The sequence below is a fragment of the Crassostrea angulata genome, chromosome 7 (assembly GCF_025612915.1).
Source record: "Crassostrea angulata isolate pt1a10 chromosome 7, ASM2561291v2, whole genome shotgun sequence".
Lineage (NCBI taxonomy): Eukaryota > Metazoa > Mollusca > Bivalvia > Ostreida > Ostreidae > Magallana > Magallana angulata.
The window spans coordinates 57,198,978-57,222,785 of record NC_069117.1 but is presented as its reverse complement, the minus strand read 5'-3'; the positions used below and the strand labels follow the sequence as shown (position 1 = coordinate 57,222,785).

The following is a 23,808-nucleotide window of genomic DNA, read 5'->3' as shown; positions in this document are numbered from 1 at the left end:
AATCTGTAAATTTCACACTTTAATCTGTAAAATTCACACTTTAATCTGTACAATTCACACTTTAGTTTGTAAAATTTACACTTTAAACTGTAAAATTCACACTTTAAAGTGAAAAATTCACACTTTAATCTTTAAATTTTACACTTTAATCTGTAAAATTCACACTTTAATCTGTAAAAATCAAACTTTAATCTGTAAAATTCACATTTTAATCTGCAAAATTCACACTTTAAAGTGTAAAATTCACATTTTAAGCTGTAAAATTCACACATTAATCTGTACAATTCACACTTTAATCTGTAAAATTCACACTTTAAAGTGTAAAATTCACACTTTAATATGTAAATTTTACACTCTAATATGTAAAATTTACACTTTAATCTGTAAAATTCACACTTTAATCTATAAAATTCACACTTTAATCTGTAAAATTCAAACTTTAAATGTGTAAAACTCATACTTTAAAGTGTAGAATTCACACTTTAATCTGTAAAATTCACACTTTAATCTGTAAAATTTACACTTTAAAGTGTAAAATTCACACTTTAATCTGTAAAATTCACACTTTAATCTGTAAAATTCGCACTTTAATCTGTAAAATTCACACTTTAAAGTGTAAAATTCACACTTTAAAGTGTAAAATTCACACTTCAATCTGTAAATATTACACTTTAATCTGTAAAATTTACACTTTAATCTGTAAAATTCACACTTTAATCTGTAAAATTCACACTTTAATCTGTACAATTCACACTTAAATCTTTAAATTTTACACTTTAATCTGTAAAATTCACACTTTAATCTGTAAAAATCAAACTTTAATCTGTAAAATTCACACTTTAATCTGCAAAATTCACACTTTAAAGTGTAAAATTCACACTTTAAGCTGTAAAATTCACACATTAATCTGTACAATTCACACTTTAATCTGTAAAATTCACACTTTAAAGTGTAAAATTCACACTTTAATATGTAAATTTTACACTTTAATATGTAAATTTTACACTTTAATATGTAAAATTTACACTTTAATCTGTAAAATTCACACTTTAATCTATAAAATTTACATTTAACTTGTAAAATTCACACTTTAATCTGTAAAATTCAAACTTTAAATGTGTAAAACTCATACTTTAAAGTGTAGAATTCACACTTTAATCTGTAAAATTCACACTTTAATCTGTAAAATTTACACTTTAAAGTGTAAAATTCACACTTTAATCTGTAAAATTCACACTTTAATCTGTAAAATTCACACTTTAATCTGTAAAATTCACACTTTTAAGTGTAAAATTCATACTTAAACTTGTAAAATTCACACTTAAATCTGTAAAATTCAAACTTTAAATGTGTAAAAGTGTAGAATTCACACTTTAATCTGTAAAATTCACACTTAAATCTGTAAAATTTACACTTTAAAGTGTAAAATTCACACTTTAATCTGTAAAATTCACACTTTAATCTGTAAAATTCACACTTTAAAGTGTAAAATTCACACTTAAAAGTGTAAAATTTACACTTTAAAGTGTAGAATTCACACTTTAATCTGTAAATTTTACATTTTAATTTGTAAAATTCACACTTTAATATGTAAAATTTAACACTTTAATCTGTAAAATTCACACTTTAAAGTGAAAAATTCACACTTTAATCTGTAAATTTTACACTTTAATCTGTACAATTCACACTTTAATCTGCAAAATTCACACTTTAAAGTGTAAAATTCACACTTTAATCTGTAAAATTCACACATTAATCTGTAAAATTCACACTTTGAAGTGTAAAATTCATCATTTAATCTGTAAATTTTACACTTTATTCTGTAAAATTCACACATTTATCTGTAAAATTCACACTTTAAAGTGTAAACTTCACACTTTAATCTGTAAAGTTCACACTTTAAAGTGTAAAATTCAAACTTTAATCTGTAAAATTCACACTTTAATCTGTAAATTTAACACTTTAATCTGTAAAATTCACACTTTAATCTGTAAAATTCACACTTTAATCTGTAAAATTCACACTTTAATCTGTTAATTTAACACTTTAATCTGTAAAATTAACGCTTTAATCTGTAAAATTCACACTTTAATCTGTAAAATTCACAATTTAATCTGTGAATTTTACACATATATCTGTAAAAATCACACATTAATCTGTAAAATACTGTCAACACCACATGGCTGTTTTAATTAAATGTCCGACATTTCTTTGATCTTGCTTTAATAATAAACATTGCAATCGAGAAATGAGTTCTCATTAACAGTATTCAATATTTCAAAAACTGAAAGTTATAATTAAGTTCTCTTAGACAAAATGTATCAATGTCACATGGCCAAAAAATGCTTTTTATAATGCAAGCCGTTTCCCTCGTCTCTTTCAATCAGATTAAAATTTTCACAAGACCTAAAAAAAAGTGATAATTTAATGGACTAAAAACTAGCGATCACCATTAATTTATCTGACGGTCAGCCGGCCACCACATAATTATATGGTGGCCTCAACATAAAAATGTAGAATTAACTGTAACAATGTTTTGGGGTTTTGACTTTTTGTTCACTTTTATGCAAATACACAGTCTTCGAGTCTGCTAAATGTATACAAGACTTTTACTCGTTTAAAGCATCAATTTTATTCATTGATATACAGTACAATTTTATTTAATCAATTTTTTGTAATACGTACACAACTCAAAGTACTGAACGTACTTAAATCGAGGTTTAGACAGAATGATACATAATGTATGTTCTTTGAATGATAAGTAATTCAACACTATTTGTTATTTTTATTGTAAAATCCTCATAAAAAAGTGTGGAAAAAAGCCGAGGCATAAAACCAATTATATCTATTTGAAAAATCCACGGTTTTTTTTAAATATCACTGTGTAATGATGTCACTGTATTTAAAACAAAGTTTGAAATATTTACTAATTAAAATATTTCAGTCCATAATGCTTCGATCAAACCATCGAAAATGATAAATACTCTCCAATGTATGTGTATATATGAGCCAATTTTACAGGATAGTGTTTAAATTTAACACTTTTAAGTGTAAAATTTACAGATTAAAGTGTATATTTTACACTTTAAAGTGTAAAATTTACAGATTAAAATGTAAATTTTACACTTTAAAGTGTGAATTTTAGAGATAAAAGTGTAAAATTTACGGATTAAAGTGTAAATTTTACACTTTAAAGTGTAAAATTTACAGTTTAAAGTGTATAATTTACAGATTAAAGTGTGAATTTAACAGATTAAAGTGTAAAGTTTACAGATTAAAGTGTGAATTTTACAGATTTAAGTGTAAAATTTACACTTTAAAGTGTAAAATTTACAGATTAAAGTGTGAATTTTACACTTTAAAGTGTGAATTTTAAACTTTAAAGTGTAAAATTTACAGATTCAAGTGTAAATTTTACACTTATAAGTGTAAAATTTACAAATTAAAGTGTAAAATTTACAGATTAAAGTGTGAATTTTACAGATTAAAGTGTAATATTTACAGATTAAAGTGTAAAATTTACACTTTAAAGTGTAAAATTTACACTTTAAAGTGTAGAAAATAAAAAAATGTGAAGTGTATATGTGGCACTAATACGCTTCCGTAAATATCTGAATGTCTATCAGCTTATACTACTAAATTGGAATAAATATTTATACTAAAACTGATATTGCTTAGTCTGCATTTCCTCTAATTTTCTTAAAATTTGAAGACATTTTGATAATTTTTGTATGCTTCCAATAATAAAATATTTCTGATTTCAATTTTTTATGAAGAATTTATAGAAAGATATAAATTGACAAAAAAGCTAATGTATTGACCATTTTATAGGAGAGAAAAACTGATTTTAGTGATTTTTTCACTAAAATCAATGTATAGAATGGGCGCTTTAAAAAGCTTAATATAAAAATGTAATTTGATAGGTAAATCATATTTTAAAAACATATTCTGAAACCCAAGTATCATATCATAAGTTCACATTTGTAAATAAAATCCAACATTAATGTTATTGTTTTAAAATGCTAAAACAGATTCATTAATCTGCAGCAATTCTGAATTGCGAAGTATGTGATATATTTTCCTACGCCAATATTACGCCAAAAATATAGTCCTTATTAGATTCTAAACATTGAATACTTTTTCTATGCCAAGTTGTATGATAATTAATATACTATTATCATTTCCTCTTATCTCGATTTAATGAACAATTAATCAAATTTACGTTAGACAAGTCGAAAACCAGAAAAGATTCCTTCCTTAATATTAAGACTGAAAACTTGGTATCCATTTATAAAACTATGTAACTAAAGCTAAGAAGATGACCTTTTGCTTCTGAATGTGACGGACGAGTCGGGTTAGCAGTTTCTTGGGACATAGAGCTGATTTTCATTCCCTCGTGGACGAGAACATTAAGGTCACCAAGGACATATTAATTATAAGTCTTTACTGTCAGAATGTTTTGTATCTGAAAGAAAATAGGTTATTTGTTTTCAAGTGTACATAAAACAGAATACAAATAATGTCTATTTTTTCAAAAACTGATTTCAACCCTGATCTTCCAATTTTATCGGAATATAATGATTGTCTCTTAATTAAAATAAAATTGTCAAAATCTTTGATAAATATGTCCAATATATTGGCCGTTAACGTGACTTTATAAGCAAAAAGACATAGCTTAATTAATTCGATCCACAGGCACATGACGTTTTATATTTTTTTATGTAATAGAAAATATATACACTATACCAAATAATACAGTGTATTTAATTATTATTAGGTGAAGGATTTATATATTTTTTTACTATTAGAGAAATATATGTCAGGTGCCTGAGTGTGCTTAATTTCTAGAAGTCAGGGTATTTCCCTTACAAAATAATAAATGAACAATTGTTATATTTTTATATGAAAAGTCGTCAACAGTTTTTATTTAAATTACGTTATTGTCATCCTGTACAAAAATTAGGTAGCTTACTTGATTTGGATTAGATTAAGCAGAATTGTTTATGCCTAGCATAAATAAGGATTTCTTTCAATCATGTTCACCATATGCAGTTACATCCTGATGTACTATCCTAATAGCACACTTTCAACATTGAAAAGATATCGACTCTCAAGATAGATTTAGTTACTACAGGATTGTTCATGAAAGAGTATGCATGAAAATGTACATGATTGTAAAACATGTCTCAAACCTCTAACGTTTTAAAAATACTACAGTAACAAGTGTTAGGGGAAATGAATTTAAAAACAAAAAGATGATTGCTGTTTATTTTCTCTTATGGAACTTCTATGAAGAGAATATTGGTAGCGTAATTTATTTTTATTTACTGGGTGGATGTAAACACAAAATTTAGATTATCATAGTTTAAATATACTGAGTGGGTGCACGAAAAAAATCACAATATGCTATATTGTTAATTTTGTATTAAAATTTGCTATGAACAATATCACAATTCCCATTTACTGTAAATGGAAGAGAGTAAACCAAGATGTAAACAATAAAACGAATTGTAAATTTATATTTATTTATTATTTTGTACACCTAGCTATCCAGCATATAATAAAACCGGTTTCATTGAATTGAATAGTTTATCGTGTAACCATGTATACCGATATTCATATTAAAAACATAAGTTTAGAAGTATAGGAATAACACAAAGCAGCAACTATATGCAAAAAGTTCACTATGAATAAAATAGTTAAATCATATTTGAAGGGGAAAACAATGAGAGACATTTGTGAATGTAAGATCGGTACACAGGCGGATAGCTGGATGGTCCCGGGCTGGGAGCTGATCACCCCAGACGGCGCACCTCTGGGGGTTGTCGTGGACAGCGCCGAAACAACCGAGGAAGGAGGATCCACCTGATGACGGGATCATCACGCACCTATACCACCAAGATGTTTACAGGTTCTTGTAATTCTATATATACTGATCGGAATATTTAATTTTTTCGTCTGAATGTTAAAACATGTAAGCATTAAATAAAGAATAAACATGAAAAAAGTGGTTAAATCAATCAAAGTTATATATATGATTTAAATAACTTGTGCTTATTTGCTGTTGAATTTTGAACCGGTTTCGTGATAAATATTCCACGATGCGGGTCAATTTTCAACGGACCAGGGTCTTTATTCAACACCTTTGATCTCAATTTTCAACCCGGCTCAAAATTCTTCGTTACATAAAATAATACATAAAATATACTTTTTTTATTTATTGTGTCTTTGTTATGCGATTGACTTATACAGCGTAATTTATGTGAAAGTCATATCTTGAAATACAAATGAAGCAAATAATCAGATCCTTTTATTGTTATTCACTAAAACTACGCCACATTTATGTTACCTTTAATTAAGAGTTGGAAGTTGAGAGTCAGGATACAAGTGGTCCGTCTAATCTGTTACATTTTTCTATAGGTAACATAAAGCTAAAATTATTGATGCGAGTTTACTTTTTTTATGTGTACGAAGAGGAGAGTAACTGTTTATATAATTGTGTTATGAAATGAAATGAATATGGAAAATACAGAGCAAATTCCTTAATAATCGCCTGATACGGAAAATACTAAATGCGGTACAAATGTAATATATAGAAAACATTACAACTAAAAAATAATCATTGATCATGTTCCTCAACGCTTATATAAACCCTTATATTCATTTATAATATTTTCCATCGTTGAATTCATTTATAACACTGTGCCGGATAATTATGCCAGTGCCAAGATGGCAGTTTTGCATCCGCTTAAAATGAAGTTTGATAAAAATCCATGAGAGACCATTGTATAGAGAGTATATAACCACTTTTGTTTTTAGTGGGTCTCACTATAAAGATAATTATCTTCAAAAAATAATATCCTATATGAAAACAATAATTCCCATAGGAGAAATGATTCTCCTATAGGACATATTTTATTTAAATTCTTTTGGAAATAAATTTCCATGGAAGAAAAGTATTTTTTACAGTAATTTGATTCAGGCAGCTAGTTATCTCAAAGGAAATAAAGATTTTCTATCGGATTTTAAAATTCTATCGGAATTTAAATTCCAATGAGAATTTCTTTTATTCTGGAAGGAAATTCAAAATATCCTATGGGAAATTTATTTTTCCGATGGGAAAAATAATTTTCCTGTAGCAATTTCTTCTTTAAAGGTGAATATCTCACTTGACAAGTTCGATACAATAATATTTACATTCAGTGTATATTTCCCCTTATGTTTGCAATGGAAATCACCGACGTTCAATGTCCTATTATTACACTTTGCTAATTCATGCGCCATGAGCACAAACATTTTTTTTGGTACTATATCTTTAGTCGCGGAAGCCATCGAAATAACATGTCAATATGGCTGTTCCATGTATGTTTCATATCCCTGACTGAGGGCATATATAATGGCTTTACAGCGACGATACACATATTTGTTATACAAATGGCCATCAGTATGAATATAAATATAAACATTGAATGTGTATTTTTGGATATCGTCAAAAATACTACCTTGGCACTGGCATAATTATCCGGCACAGTGTTTTATGTATTACAAACGTGAACATGCATCTTAAGTATATAACTTACTATATAGAAACACATTTTGTCAGCCTTATTTTCTAAAAATAAGTCATTTTATTACTATTTCGACTAAACCATACGATATATACATTGTACACAGGTATGCAACAGGAGAAGTGTTGAAAAATGTTTCCGATTCCTTTCAAACGTAATGGGCACAAGACAACGTTAAATAATGTCTTCAGCAAATTGTTAAAAGTCTCATTATTTTGGAAACTCCATAAAAAATCCAAAATGGTTACCACCTGTTCCTTTAAAAGGCTTGAACGTTGATGAGCACACCATCTCAGTGTAATGAGTTGTCATTTTGTAGAAGAAATAGAGAGAATATGAGCATCACTCACATCTCCAAAGGGTTTACTTTGCAAAGAGGGATTACCCTGAAAAAGCCAAAATCGGATTTCAATACCATTTAAAGCAATGCTATATAAGGTCATGCAAAGAGAATCTCTTGTTGCAAGAACATATAAATACATTGATCTAAATTCTGTATATCTAAACCAATTTTTACTTCGAAATAATAAATATATGCAAAACTATGTCTGTCCTATAACAATAGAAAATGTATTGTTCTTGTACATTTTTTTTATAAATTATATTTTCTCTCAAAGATGTTAAATCGATCTTCATCACAATCAAATGAATTTCAATCTAGTTCCAGGCTCTCTCCAAAGCTTTCTTTAACTAAGGCCTAAACCTTTGTCCTCCAAAACCTCCCTGCATTTGCTGTTGCTGAGGCATGCCGGGATTAGACATGGAGGACACGGACAGAGACTGCCCTTGGGGCTGGTTACCTTGCATTTCCATATTGTTATTTCTAAACGGATTTTGTCCTCCCATCATCTGATTTCCGCGCGGACCAGGGTTCATCTGGTTTCCACCCGGACCAGGGTTCATGCCACGACCCGGGCCTCCTTGACCTCTGTTCATTGAGGGTTGCCCCATGTTGTTATTTCCCATGGGACCACCAAAGTTCGGTTGTTGGAAATGCGGGGGTCTACCTCGGACTGGTTTTCCTTGGACTACGACGATAAAGGAGTTTTCGGGTTTGTTGACGATGATCTCCGATGCTAGCGCTGTTGGATCATTAATCTCCTTTAGGTGCCAACGACCACTGTACACCCATTCAAACTTCCTGTACAAAATGTCGTATCCTTGCACCGGATGAAGAGGCGGGTCCCATCTAACCTGCAGCATGGTTGTGTTATAGTCTCCCTTTACTCGATCAACGGTGACATTTGGAGGAACGATGGTCTCTGTGTGGTAAAAATATCAGTATTTCATGATAAGAATGTAAATCTGATTGTATGTATTATATATCTCATAAACAATGATACCACGATCACACCACAAATATCACTTACGTCGCTTTGGTGTCTTAAACGTTTGAATGGCTGGCTCACCAAACCCAACATCATTCACAGCATATAATTTAAATTCATGGACTGTGTCGTCATCTAAAGAATTAATAAGATCGAATATTTATTATTTTCGACTTATTGTTACAGTGATGAACTGATAATATTGATAACACTTTGTGTTAGTTGGATAAGTTACCTAGGAAATCTGAGATCCATCTAAGTCGGGTTGGGTCAATTAGTTCTTTTCTAAGGGCTCCATTTTTGACGCCCCAGTGGAGAGTGTAGTTTTTAAGTGGGCCATATGTATGTAGTGAAGGTATCCATCTCATGGTCAGCTGAGGTGGCTCAATGCGGGAAAGTTCCAGCTGGACATTTCTAGGGGCTGTAGGCGCTGTAACGAAAGAAAGAAAGAAGTTTGTTAAAAAAAATCCTACATACTGTTTGTTTACATTTGACTTAATTACTCGGAAACAAAATACATGTATATGGCTAAAGAAAACTTGAAAAGCAGAAAGCAATATCCTACTACCGTCTGCTTTGGTCTGACACATGACGACAGCACCGCCTCCTCCAAACGTTTTTCTGGTTCTTGAAGACGCTTGAAAGTAGTACATAGTAGCGGGCTCCAGGTTGTCTATAACAGCTGTGGCGATAGAAGCATCTTTTGTCTTGTACAAATAGAACTCTCTGTACCTGGAGTCAGTGTAATTGATGTTATATCCTCGAATTATGCCGTCACCGGCCAGTAAAACGGGTGGTTCCCAGGTCAAAATGACAGTCGTCTTGTTGACGGCAGTGCAGTTCAAGTTTAATGGATGTGGTGGGTCTAAAATAAAACATTAGAATGGCATTGTTTCGTAAGCAGCGCAAAGAAAAGACAAAATTGGCCAGGTCGTTTTACGGAAGCTTGATAGTCAACAAATTATAAATCAAATCTACCGAAAATGTTATGACATGGAAACTTTAACTATAGGCTATTTTAGCAAAGGAATAATTAATTTGTTTTATCTATTAAATTTGGATATTTTTTTATAATTTTATATAGAGCTCATTTTTTTTAAAGAGGATCAATACAGTTTACAAATGGCCCCGACCATTGAGCCCTCTTAAATGGAAAATATATTACCAATTATCTTTTAAATGAAACAGCGTCAGAAAATATTTTGGGTATTTTCTTTAATATCATTACCCTTTAATAGAGTTTTAAGTAAAAGCTACATGTATGCATGCAATTCAACCGCGTACGACTTACTGAAGTCAATGGTGCGGACTTCCTGTGGAACACTCTTTGGTCCCTCTCCATTGTTGGATCTCGCAGCCACTTCCATCACATAGCGGGTTCCCTCCGACAGATCTTCGACGGTGTGATATTGGCCGGGAGGGGACACGACGTCGGTCATCACGGGTGGGTTACCATCCTCCATATAGTAAATGACGTATTCAGTGATCTCACCGGCGATATCTGGAGGAGCCCACTTTAAGGCGACGCTGTTAGGGCTGATGGCCTCCATTATTACGTTTGTTGGCATGGATGGGACTAAAATACATAGGTACAGTTACGCATCTTTAGATTTTCAACACTAACACGTTTTACATTAATCAAACTTTGTTTTTTGACGTCTTAATTCTTAGCTGTTTAATATATTGACTAACAACAAGCATTTTGGAGATCATATCATAGTTAAAAGCTCAGCCTATGGACTCACTGATATCAGGGGTTTCAATAAGCTCCGGAGTACTGGAAGACTCGGACACAACACCAGCAACTGTTCCTATCCTAACTTGGTATCGAGAGCGGGGGGACAGGTCCGTAATGGAGGCGCTTGTTTGGGTAGAGTCACAGATCCTGAAAACGACCTCCCCCGCGGCCTGGTACCCGCTCTCGTCAATGGCGGAGAAGTACACCTTGTACTGGAGATTGTCTGGCACGGGATTCGGGGGGTCCCACCGGACAACAATGGAGGAAACGTTGTCCATGGTGGCTGACTCGGCGATGACATTGGTTGGGGGCGGAGGGGGCGCTGAAACGGTACACATATTGGTCAGTTTGACAGTAATATGAACAGCATATACTAAGAAGAGTGTAAATCTTAAACCATTTATGGTTTGCAAATGTGTTGCATCATATTTTTTTAGGTGTGTAGGGGTACCATTTTCTTTAATTTAACAAAAATAATATATACGGTTACATAACAGGAGTTGTATCTAGAATGGATACTGATTGGTTCTTTTTATCAAAACAGTATGTTACGATGCAATACAAACACGGGAAAATGTTTTATTCATTAAAAAGTTATATCCTCCAATGTGATATATGTATGTTCTATAACATGATTTTACCGAGGATGACTGTTGCTTGTGGTATTAATTTTATTGCAGACAGTTACAGATCCTTGGTAACATTCTGGTACAAATGGCGGAAATTGTCATCTAAAGTTCATTATTAAACATTTATTATGGTTTAATATCTACAAAAACAGTCGAAGATTTAGTGTAATGAGATAAATGTCGAGCTTGTTTTCAGTTTGAGAAAAGGTGTTTTCATCGTTTTTACAAAATATTTGTTCTGTCTACAACTTAACTTTAGTTATAGTTATTTTTAGCGTGTTTTTAGGCACATAGAGCATGCTTTACAATTCTGATGTACACATATTATAATTTTTTTGGACAGAACGTTATATAACCTGACAGACCTTCAGTTGTTTTGTGACTTCATTAATAAATCTCCTTGTTGAATTAACATATTACACAATGTCTACATTTGTATTCACCGTTTAGAGAGACTGTAAACCTATTGTAGCTTTGCCTGAACGCCGTACATCAAGGGACCGTGACAAGCCAGTAAATCATTAAAACTTAAAACTGTTAATCGAATGTCAATCCTTTACACGAATTGTCAAATAAGTCACGACGCTGGACTGGCGCTCCGTGCTGGGAATTCATAATTAATTAATTAATACAGTTAGGAAATGAACAAAATTCCGACGTGTTCAAATGTCAGACAACTTTAATACATGTGCATTATTTTTATCATCTTATTCAACGCCTAAGATTAAATCAAACATCAAAAGCTATGACCTTATTGATTTGTTTCTTGGTAAGAGATAGTAACCATTGTGATCTTTGTTAATTTAACATCTTCAGACTCTTGGATATGAATTCTTAAAGTTTGTCGAAAATGTTTTTAGCTATGGCCTTATTGATTTTTGTCGGTAAACAAAATTGAAATATATAATCTCATTAATTTTACACTTAACGACTCTAGAAAATAGTCATGGACCAAATTTGTCTTATAAACAGTAATGAACCTACATCATTTGGCAAAGATGGCCTAGACTGCCGTAACTGTCTCTAGCGACTGACCACGCCGCTTTTAAAACACAACATTAATTTCTGTTTATTGGCATTATGTTCAACGGGAACCAAACTTCACTTAAGGAAACAATTAAGCGGTCCTGTTTACGTGACACTGCCATTTGTCAACAACCGCGGTCCGGTGACCACTGCGCCGTTCGGTCTCCCGGAACCGCTATTTCGGTCAGCCACAATTACTATATTTACTATACAGCAAGCATTGCATAGAGTTCACGAGATGCACTGCATATTTATATAGAGTCTTTTAAATTTCTCTTTATTTATAACACTTTTGTGAGGGTAGAGAGGTATGTCTCGATGGTACTTTTCAATAAATTTCGAGAAATAAAGAGACTTGACGTTATTTTTCGATATTTGTTAAAATATTCATAAGAAAAACATTCCATTAAAAGATGAAATAATTGTATAATTGTAAATAATACCACCACTATCTTTACATTATTTCGTCTTTACTATATCAAATGTTATATCAAATGTAATAATGCTGCTAGTATACTATGCAATCTTGAAGTAAAATCTTTAAAATAAATCGTTGATTCTATCTTTCCGTGTGCTTGTTCTGTGGTTTTAAAACAATATGTTTAAGAACAACCTTCAAAATATGTGGACAAATAGTTGTTGTTGACAGGTTTACGTTCATTATGATGTTGCCATCAAGACTGGAGACAAACAGCCGAGGTAATTCATGCAGCAGTGCATTAACAAACCCCACACAGAATTGGGTATTTTGTTCTATACTTACTGACTTCACAGTTTTTATTGGGTGATCCAATGGCCGTCTTTAAGGCCGCGGTACTGGCCTCCAAGACTTGGAGTCTCATCTCACCGGCTTCCAGGAAGTTGTCGTACACGGGATTCGGTTTTGGGTTTGGAATATTTTGTCCCAATTCAGCCTGCACCATAGCTTGCATTATTTGTGCATTAGCAATAATGTTTTTTAAATATCCATTCATGGCTGTAAGTTTTTCTTGTCTTTGCGCTGTAATTTGATGCGCACACACACATATTGTCACAATTGTAAATCCCAATAAATTCCACATTGTCTCTTATTTTGTCTCCCGCTTTCTTTTCCTGTAAATTTATCCGTGCAGAAAAAAATCAAATTATAAAAAGTAAAAACCCTGAACTAAAATTGAGGTTAAAAAATATCTTTGGTACAGAGCTTCGAGTTAGAGTCCTCTCGTCATGCCCGGAACTGCTTCCTAGCTCAGTGCCTTTGCTTTTGTCGCTTCTTGCTCTCACTGTAAAATATATGTCACCTTCTGTGACGTTGGGTTCCGCTCATTTCGTATGCAACATCGTCGATTTCCTAAGGCTGTTTGTGAAATAAGAATGGGAAAAAAGGTATATACAGGAAACACACAATTATGGTTTTAAATGGTTTACGAAATACATAGCTGAAATCTTGATTAATTTGTTTAATTACAATTTTAATCGTTTCAAAGTAGACTGTTAATAAACTTTTTCTTGTAAAACAGACTTGAAAAAAAAATGTCCAATGTCACATTAGAAGGTAAAAATTGTATACATTTCTTTAAAAAGACTTGAAGATCTACAGAGGTATAACTGAATTTATTAATTTGTTTAGTCTTTTGGTTTAAATTTATTAAAGGCAGCATTAAATAGATATAGGACACCTGTCGATATTAATGTGGATAAAAATACATTATATCAAAATACCTTTACCGGTTTATAATTTTCAAGTTTAACAATATTTGACCAATAATAATGTTTTAAAAGTTTTTTGAAAGGTAAACATAATAAGAGCCACAGCGGGAATCGAAATCATGACTTACAGATTCAAATGTCTCTATCCCATTGCGCTACGCTGTTAGAAAAAAGTTAGGAAATTACACATGATTTGTTTGGAATTACCTCACAATATGGAGGTGTCCCATACCACCTTAAAAACTTTTTTTTAAACTTGATCTCACAAGTATTTTAAGAATACTTTAAAACTGCTTTTAAGAATATAATACCGATTGTTATCACAATTTATACATTTGGAAGCAATAACCAAATTTTCCTGAGTTAAATAAAATGTTATTAATATCAGAGAATTAGTTACTTTCTGATAAAGGAAATATTGGCAATACGTTTGTGGAATAACTGCTGCATATCTAATGCATATATATGCATATCGCTACACGGAATACTGACAAAATGTGACAGATTATACGTTGTTTTAAAACAACAAAAACTTAATTAGAAGTTCGTTCTGAGTGTATAGTGGCATGCTGTCACTTAATCATCAGTTTATTCAAAAATAAAAAATGGAAATATTGCCTTAGGTGTTTCAACACAAAAAACTTTCCGTTTGTGTAGGTTTATTGTGAATTATCATCCGGTTACAAAAGAATTTCTCTTACATGAATTAGACATAGCCCTAGCTTATTTAGCACGTTCATTACTTTTTCATACGTTAATTATATACATGTACAAGTTGCTGTCCTTTAAAAAAGGACTACAATATGTGGACCATTTGCATGTGTTTACAACGAAAACGTGAAAGCCTTAAGATTATCAGTGATTCCACAGACTCTAGCCCTCTGCTTTTAACCACAACATTTGTTCGTTGTATTACGTATACATGTATGTATAGCCCTGACTTTTTATCTCAGAATTTAAAGGATTCATACTTCTGAAATAATTATGATCTATCTATGAATGAAGTTTGCATATATAGTATCAGGCATTCGGTGAATTCTACTATTTGCGCACACATTACGATTTGCACTATTTTGTTAACTATGCAGTGACAGCTTTGTGTAAATTAAAAATTTCATATTTTGATGCATTTTTCTTGAGATTTAAACTTTAATTTTATAGTGACATAATTATTCAATCATACCACAAAACATTGCAAATTGCATGTTGTAGTTTCGGCATAACATGAACTTATTTCATAATACTGATACATGTAGTTCATATCACATGCCAATCATTTCTTTAAAAGGAATACTTTGTTTCTGTACTGTTTACCGACAACTTTACAATTACAGCGCCTTTGAACTTTTGTGTGCATATGGCACGGAATCCCGATCCCGATTCAGATAAACGTTGGCTAGCCTGGTTCCCTGAGCTACCCATTACGCACAGGAACCAGGCTAGCTCATGCGCAGGCTGAATTTTCCCCCATAGCATCCGGTTTAACCTTGCTTATATATTTTCTGCGTGGACCTCAGGGTCAACGCAAAAAAGATTAATCGGGAAGTTCTCTAGCCTCGCCTACTATAAATGTAAAGTTAAGTTATATGTGTATTCGGAAAACAACAAAACATTGCAAATTGCATGTTGTAGTTTCGGCATAACATGAAGTTATTTCATAATACTGATAGTTCATATCACATGCCAATCATTTCTTTAAAAGGAATACTTTGTTTCTGTACTGTTTACCGACAACTTTACAATTACAGCGCCTTTGAACTTATGTGTGCATAAGGCACGGAATCCCGAAATACGAACCTGTAACGTTCTTGCCCAGGCCTTGCTGTTTAATTAGAACCAATTTAACAAGAGCTTGGATTTTAGGTAGTTGTGTCAAACAGCAATGTGATTTAGGCCTGTCTATTTCATTGCCGGCCATTCAGTCATGGCTTTCTGAAATCAACATGATTTTTCTGGCTTTGTTTGGAACCGCGTCATTTTTAACTTGTTTTGACGCAAGAATTAGATAGCTACATCCAAGGTCAGAATTAGATAGCTACATCCAAGGTCAGCATTAGATAGCTACATCCAAGGTCAGAATTATATAGCTATATCTAAGGTCAGAATTAGATAGCTACATCTAAGGTCAGAATTAGATAGCTACATCCAAGGTCAGAATTAGATAGCTACATCCAAGGTCAGCATTAGATAGTTACATCCAAGTCAGAATTAGAAAGCTACATCCAAGGCAAGAATTAGATAGCTACATCCAAGGTCAGAATTAGATAGCTACATCTAAGGTCAGAATTAGATAGCTACATCCAAGGTCATCATTAGATAGCTACATCCAAGTCAGAATTAGAAAGCTACATCCAAGGCAAGAATTAGATAGCTACATCCAAGGTCAGAATTAGATAGCTACATCTAAGGTCAGAATTAGATAGCTACATCTAAGGTCAGAATTAGATAGCTACATCCAAGGTCAGCATTAGATAGCTACATCCAAGGTCAGAATTAGATAGCTACATCCAAGGCCAGAATTAGATAGTTACATCTAAGGTCAGAATTAGATAGCTACATCTAAGGTTAGAATTAGATAGCTACATCCAAGGTCAGCATTTGATAGCTACATCCAAGGTCAGAATTAGATAGCTACATCTAAGGTCAGAATTAAATAGCTACATCTAAGGTCAGAATTAGATAGCTACATCCAAGGTCAGAATTAGATAGCAACATCCAATGTCTTCTTAATATGGTTCTACAGATCCGGAATTTTACGAGGCTAATGTAAACTAACTGCTAACTATGATTTTAACTTTCTGCATGAAATATCGACGTATGTAATTAAGATAAATTATGCGTTAAATTTATCGCATAAATCATGGCAGATATGTATATCTTATAATTGTTTTTATTCATGTCTTAGCTGCATATTTTTGTCATATTTTGGATTGAAACTGTAGTTATAGGAAGTTTATTTTCAATCCGCCTAAGCGTTTTTTGCTTTCTATGTAAACTAAAGCAATCGAAAAACATTTCATTTAGTATCACCAAAGCCATTGAAAAACATCTTATTTAATCAATAAGTATACACATGTAATTAGCAAATATGAGAAGAGATTATTATATGCAAGGCAAAGCATTGTACGATGACTTCAGAGAAGTGTGAAATCAAGTGGGCCATTGTTGAAATGGGGTTTATTCCCAAAGGAGAAATTCCGATCTAATAAATCAAATTTATACCCAGATAAAATTGTTCGTTTTTTCCTCAACGTTAATGTATACGAATAGATATGCGCGTTCAGTGTTTATCTAGCTATACACTTGCCCCCCAAAAATCACTTATATTGACATTGTTGAAGATTTTGAGGTAAGTAAATATCTATGAAAATCCCGTTACTGATATTAAGAGCGCGGAACATTATACAATGTAGTTTTTAATGTTAACTTCACTCAACTTTAATTATAATCATTTTATTACAGTATAATTATGAGTGAAATATAATTATTCTTAAAGAACAACTTACAAGAAAATAAATAGGATATCTTTAGCTAGACGACCAAAAGTTTAAAGAAAATTCACCAACATTGCACAACTGTCGGAAGTTTTATAACATTATATCGGAATAACCAATACTTTCAAATAGTGGGTTCTTTATTACAGTTACAATGCTCCAATTCATTCTTAGACGTCTGCATCAATTTGTCCCCGCTTATATCACATGTTTTGACTGTAACAGGTGTTTGTGTATTTAAGAAATGAACTCAATGTCTACCCAAGTTATACTCGTATAACCTGGGTTGGGGCAATTTACGCTTTATAATCCGCGAAGCGGATTATAAAAAAGCGTAAATTGCTCCAACCCAGGTTATACGAGTATAACTTGGGTAGATATTGAGTTCATTCCTTATAATTTAATTTTCTGGAATTAGCTGTACAAATTGAGTCCGTTTTACTTTTAAAAATGATATAAATCTGTTCAAAATTCAAACGTAACGTCAAGTGAATTAGTACGTTGGTGCATTGTGACGTGTCTTGTGACGTGCAAACCAGGTTATACAAATTTAACTTAATTTTTCTATCCAATCAAATGCCGCGTTACAACCATAATTAAATTATTACGATATATTCATGATGTTCTGAAAAACATTTTTCAACAATATTTTGATATTAATTTCTATAGATATATTTTGGCATATTTAGCTTGTATTTCATAGAACTTAAGAAAATATTAACTCCAATTTATTTTGGCCTAAAATTAGCTTATTTCATGCTATCTCATTTTTTTTTAGATGTGACCCCTACTTGTTTTACTATTAAATTAGACATTAAATGTATGTCTATTTGTATGCAAAGTGTTAGAAAGATGACATTACTATAATTATTTTTATTTGCGTTATGAAATGATTACTCCAAAATTATGTAACAATTGCTGTTGTGTTCATCATGTACTGGCCTTTGAAGCCACCAGTAAAGCAAGAATTTTTAAACTTTAGATTTTACTTTTTAAGTCACTACGTACTTGTTTTCAAATTCAAACTGTATTAAAATCATTACTAAATAATCAATAAATACTTGTTTGATTTCTTCAACTTATCAATTTCCATGTCAAATTTCCGGAAAATTATCATTTCTGTTTGGAGCCCTATATTTCCAAAAAAAAATGGCATGTGACATAGGTCACAAATAAATAAACATTTTAGGTCACCATCTTTATACCGAGCGCAGCGAGAGGCGGGCGAAGCCCGCCTCGCGAAGCGAGGATTAATGGTAACACGTATATATAAGAAAATCAGTGAAAAATGAAAGTTGAATCAGGGGTACTAAGGCCAAAAAAAATTTCTTCCAACCCTGGGCGCCGCCATCTTGGCAGCCATTTTGTTTTTAAAAAGTTAATTCGATCATTGATTGATCACTACTTATCGATGTTTGTTGCCCCTAAACTCGATTAAATAAGTTCCAGTGTTTCAATAGAGGGTAATTCGAATTAAACGAAATTAAAAAGGAAACAAGATAATTTTCAATAGTGCTTCAATCAAGAAACACGACATGTTCTATGTATGTCTTATCAAATTATCAGATGGAAAATAAAAACGTTAAGGTCAAGGAACTGATCTTTTAGATACCGAATAAAGTATTTAATTTTATTACAGCGGCATTCATATGAATTAAATTGATAAACAATGAAATAAGAAATAAAATATAGTTCGGAATAACGTTACTCCCTTCGGCTATTTCCGAAGACAAAACTTGAACGTTTACGTCTGAAATATGACGTCACAATGAAGACTGAGCACGCGACGTTTAGTAAAACTTTGGCTAATGATTTGAGTAGGCAACCAGGCGGATCCTACTGTGTGCGTTTCAAATAAATTTTATTCTACAAAAATCAAACTGCACTGTGTTAAATCTGCGCTCGGTCCAACGGTCACACCGTTTACATATTACCGAGCGCAGCGAGAGGCGGGCGAAGCCCGCCTCGCGAAGCGAGGATTAATGGTAACACGTATATATAAGAAAATCATTGAAAAATGAAAGTTGAATCAGGGGTACTAAGGCCAAAAAAATTTTCTTCCAGCCATGGGCGCCGCCATATTGGCAGCCATTTTGTTTCTAAAAAGTTAGTTCGATCATTGATTGACTGGTACTTATCGATGTTTATTGCCCCTTAACTCGATTAAATAAGTTCCAGTATTTAAATAGAAGGTAATTTGAATTAAAGGAAATTAAAAAGGAAATCAGATAAGTTTCAATAGTGCTTCAATCAAGAAACACGACTACTTCTATGTATGTCTTATCAAATTATCAGATGGAAAATAAAAACATTAACGTCAAGGAACTCATCATTTAGATACTGAATAAAGTATTAAAATTTAATACAGCGGCATTCATATGAGGTAAATTGATGAACAATGAAAGAAGAAATAAAAAAAAATTGGAATCATGTTACTCTCTTCGGCTATTTCCGTAGACAAAACGTTTTACGTCTGAGATATGACGTCATAATGTAGACTGAGCACGCGACGTTTAGTTTAACTTTGATGAATGGTATGAGTAGGCAACCATGCAGGCGGATCATACTGTGTGCGTTTTAACGAGGCCGGGGCTAATTTATATCTAATTTTCTGATTTTATCACACAAAAATCAAACTGCATTGTGTTAAATCTGCGCTCGGTCCAACGGTCACACCGTTTACATATTATCCAAGGGATTTGGGATGATTGACATTGCTATTATTTCAGGTCCCAACCTCCTTAACACACAACCTAATGCAATCATTAGTATTAACCATAATACACTTGTTCAGCATAACATTTTCTTTGCTATTCATAAAAACAATTCAGCCAAACCATGCATGGCTGACCTCCATCTTAAATACTCCATGTTATAGAGACACTTACACTTGATTTTAAAAGCTAACTATGTCAAACGTTTCGCAGATTTCAAATAAAATAAAGTAATTTTAAAACCAAGGTCGGTCAAAAATTTCCGAGGATACGAATTTTTTTTTTTTCATTTTTTTTTTTTTACAAAATCGGAAAAATTGGGTCGGCGGATCCGTAAAACTAAAAAATTAAATTTCTCTCGCCTAAGAGAAAAATATAGTAAAAAATATATTAAGTGGTAGAAAAAGTAGATAATCATATATAAATTGAATTCAAAGTTTCATTGGTGTTCGATACGCGGAGAGTAATAATAATAATAAATGCTAATATAGTTTAGGCTGGACAGCAAACTTGCTCCTGGATATTCAATATAAAATTTGCACTCAAGAATAAAATGACATTCGTCCACTAATTTACCACTATTACAGAGTGTGCAGCTTCTGTCATTTACAGGAATTCTAACCATCTACCGGTTTCAATCGGTAAACGGTGATTTGCTGTTCTGAATTTAATAAGTGGTTTCCAAAATTTTTAGTAAGAATGCTTAAGTATTTTTCAAAACCAAAATTTTGTTTATAAATTTTATATATTTGACCTTTAGATGAAATATCTATATCTTTTGCCCATTTCTGAATAAACTGGTCCTGCAATCTTTGTTTGATGGCGGCAGAAATCCACTTACATGTACATGTATCAGTCAATATTGCAGTACATTGTTCTGTCCAGATATTAGAGAAACCACAAGAGTCTAAAATATGTCGTATAAAATCAGTCCATGGATTTACACAATCATTATTGTACATACAGTGTATATTGGTTTGCTAAATATTTGTAAACAGTAAACACAATCTTATTGTCTTGACTTTGATAAACATTACACGTTATAATCTGTGGAAGGTTTACAATGTCTTTTGAATGAACTACATAGCTATTGTAATACTTGGAAAATGCATGTTAATGCGGAAAAGTCAAAAATTGTGGTTTTTAGAAACAATGGCAGAGTAAAAGATAGTGAGTGTTGGCATATTGGTAATGATGTTTTAGAAATTGTACAACATTTGATTTGAACATATTTTATTATGCAAAATAATATTTACATAATAGGATTGGGCAGCAGGCAAAGCCTATTTAAGCCTTCTCCACTAGGTACAAGGTAGTCATATGTATAAAATACAAGAATTGTGGAGTTAAATGATACAATTAAGAATACATGATTTTTTTTGTGTAGCAAAGTGAACAAAAGAAAAAAAAGAGGGGAAAAAAAAGATAAAATTGACAAAACCGGTTAAAACAAAAGTAGAACAGAATTATCAAGTTTTGTCAATAAGGTTACAGCATATATATATAAATATAGGTATATGCATAATTTTGTTTACATTTTCAGTATATGTGTTAATTACATTATTTTCTTTACACAAATCTTCTGGATTTTTTAATGTATTCATGTACAAGCTTGAACAATTTAACATTTTCATCATATGAAACATCATTATCTCCATACAGTAATAGATCTAAGGTAATTGGTTTTTGGAGATTTAACATAGATATTTGATGAAAGAGACAATTTCTTTCATCATTATATTTTGGGCACTCAAAGAAAAAATGATTTGCATTTTCAGTTTGAAAACCACAATAACCACAAACAGAATTTTCTCGAATAAAATCACAAAATAAGTCAGCATTTAAACTGCTAGCATTATTTCTTAGTTGACAAGGTATAATGTTTTCCCTCCGATTCCCTAAATTAAAAAGTTTTGTTGGAGTCTTAAAAAAATGTTTCTTAATAGCATTTGAAAAGCAAGCCAACTTTGGAAGACTTTTAATAGCTAGTGGAAGATCATTCCATAGCTTAACTGTAGATGGTATGAAACTTTTTAAATAAGATGTTGTTCTGGCTTGAGGGATAGTGTAAGTAGATTCATCATGATTTCTTAAAGGATATGGGGTTATAGGTGGAATACATGGTTCTAAAAGATTTTCAAGGTAAGTAGGTACCATGTGGTTTACCATCTTATAAAACAAAATTAACTTGTGCACTTTTCTTCTTTCTGATAACATATCCCATCCCAATTCATAATACAACTTTGTTCTAGAGGAATTGATTCTTAAGCCTGTGATAATTCTAGCTGCTGTGATTTGAACATCTTCTAAAAGATCTGATTCCCTGTCATTGCAGTTGTCCCAAATAACATCGCCATATTCTAAAACAGGTCGGATAAAGGACAGATATATTTTTATTAATGCATCGCGACAAAGTGTGTGTTTGAGCATACGCAACATGTTTAATCTACTACAAGCCTTTTCATATATGCCTTGTATATGTAATTTCCAGTTCGCATCAGACTGGAAATTAAGTCCTAAATGAACATGATTATTTTGTATTGTAATATCAGGACCATTTTTACCAAATTTAATAGTAGGATGAGGAATATTTTTCCGAGTAAAGTTTAAGTTTATAGTTTTTTAGGATTAAAATCAACCATCCATTTTTTGGACCATTTATCTAACTTGTCGAGATCCTTTGTTAGAGAATCTGCTGCTTCCATAATATCCTGATCAACAATAACATAGAGTGATGTGTCATCAGCAAATAGTCGAACATTATTGGACAAGTCAGAGGCAATATCATTAATGTACAATAGGAATAAGATTGTACAACAATTCACTTACTTAGGAATACTTTTCAACTTTAACAACAAGTTTACCAAAGCTGAAAAACAATTATCTGAACAAGGTAGAAAAGCATTGTTTGCGCTTAGAAAGAATATACGGGGAGTGTCATTTAATATAGAAACTTTATTGTCGCTTTTTGATTGTTTTATTGGTGGAATTGTTAATTACTGTTCAGAAATATGGGGAAATAATATAGGTTGCAATATCGAGAAACTTCATACAGACTTCTGTAAACAAATTCTCGGAGTGAAGAAAAGTACAAATACTGCTTACTTATATGCTGAATTAGGCCGTGTGCCCCTTGTACATTATAGAATGTTTAACATTATTAAGTTTTGGAAAAATGTCTTAATTAGTGACAATTGTATAATTAGACATTGCTACGAAGTTGTATATTAATTGTGAAGAACACGGTTATAAAAACCGGGTTTTCTATGTAAAGAAAATTCTCATTGACCTCGGTTTTTTTATATATGGTCTAACCAAAAAATAAACAATGGTATTTTACAACTTGTAAAACAAAGAATTTTTGATCAGGCAAAACAAGATATTTTTGCAAATGTTGAAAATTCAAAGAAATGTTCTTTTTACAAATATCTTATCGATGGTATACATCTTCAATACTATTTAAGAAAATCTATTCCCATTAAATTACAGAAATATATAACTAAATTACGACTATCGTCACATCGCCTGGCTATTGAAACTGGTAGATATAATAACACAAATAGAGAAAATAGATTTTGTCCACATTGCAAATCTAGTGTTGAAGATGAATTCCATTTTTTAT

At 31.9% G+C, this 23,808-nt stretch overlaps 1 protein-coding gene across 2 annotated transcripts; it reads right to left on the bottom strand.

Annotated features, from left to right (window-relative positions):
- Nucleotides 1–6,295: 6,295 nt before the first annotated feature.
- On the bottom strand, nucleotides 6,296–13,551 carry LOC128156826 (fibronectin type III domain-containing protein 2-like). 2 transcript variants are annotated; one of them, XM_052819131.1, is made up of 8 exons: nucleotides 13,053–13,551; nucleotides 10,642–10,956; nucleotides 10,188–10,472; nucleotides 9,465–9,761; nucleotides 9,132–9,326; nucleotides 8,939–9,031; nucleotides 8,369–8,830; nucleotides 6,296–7,954 (listed from the first exon to the last, which is right to left on the bottom strand). In XM_052819131.1, the coding sequence occupies exons 1-8, from the start codon at nucleotides 13,348–13,350 to the stop codon at nucleotides 7,950–7,952; spliced, it is 1,950 nt and encodes a 649-aa protein (XP_052675091.1). In that variant the 5' UTR covers nucleotides 13,351–13,551; the 3' UTR covers nucleotides 6,296–7,949. The 2 variants fall into 2 exon arrangements, with proteins under 2 accessions (XP_052675091.1, XP_052675090.1); XM_052819130.1 differs by having other exon boundaries at nucleotides 6,296–8,830.
- Nucleotides 13,552–23,808: the final 10,257 nt, after the last annotated feature.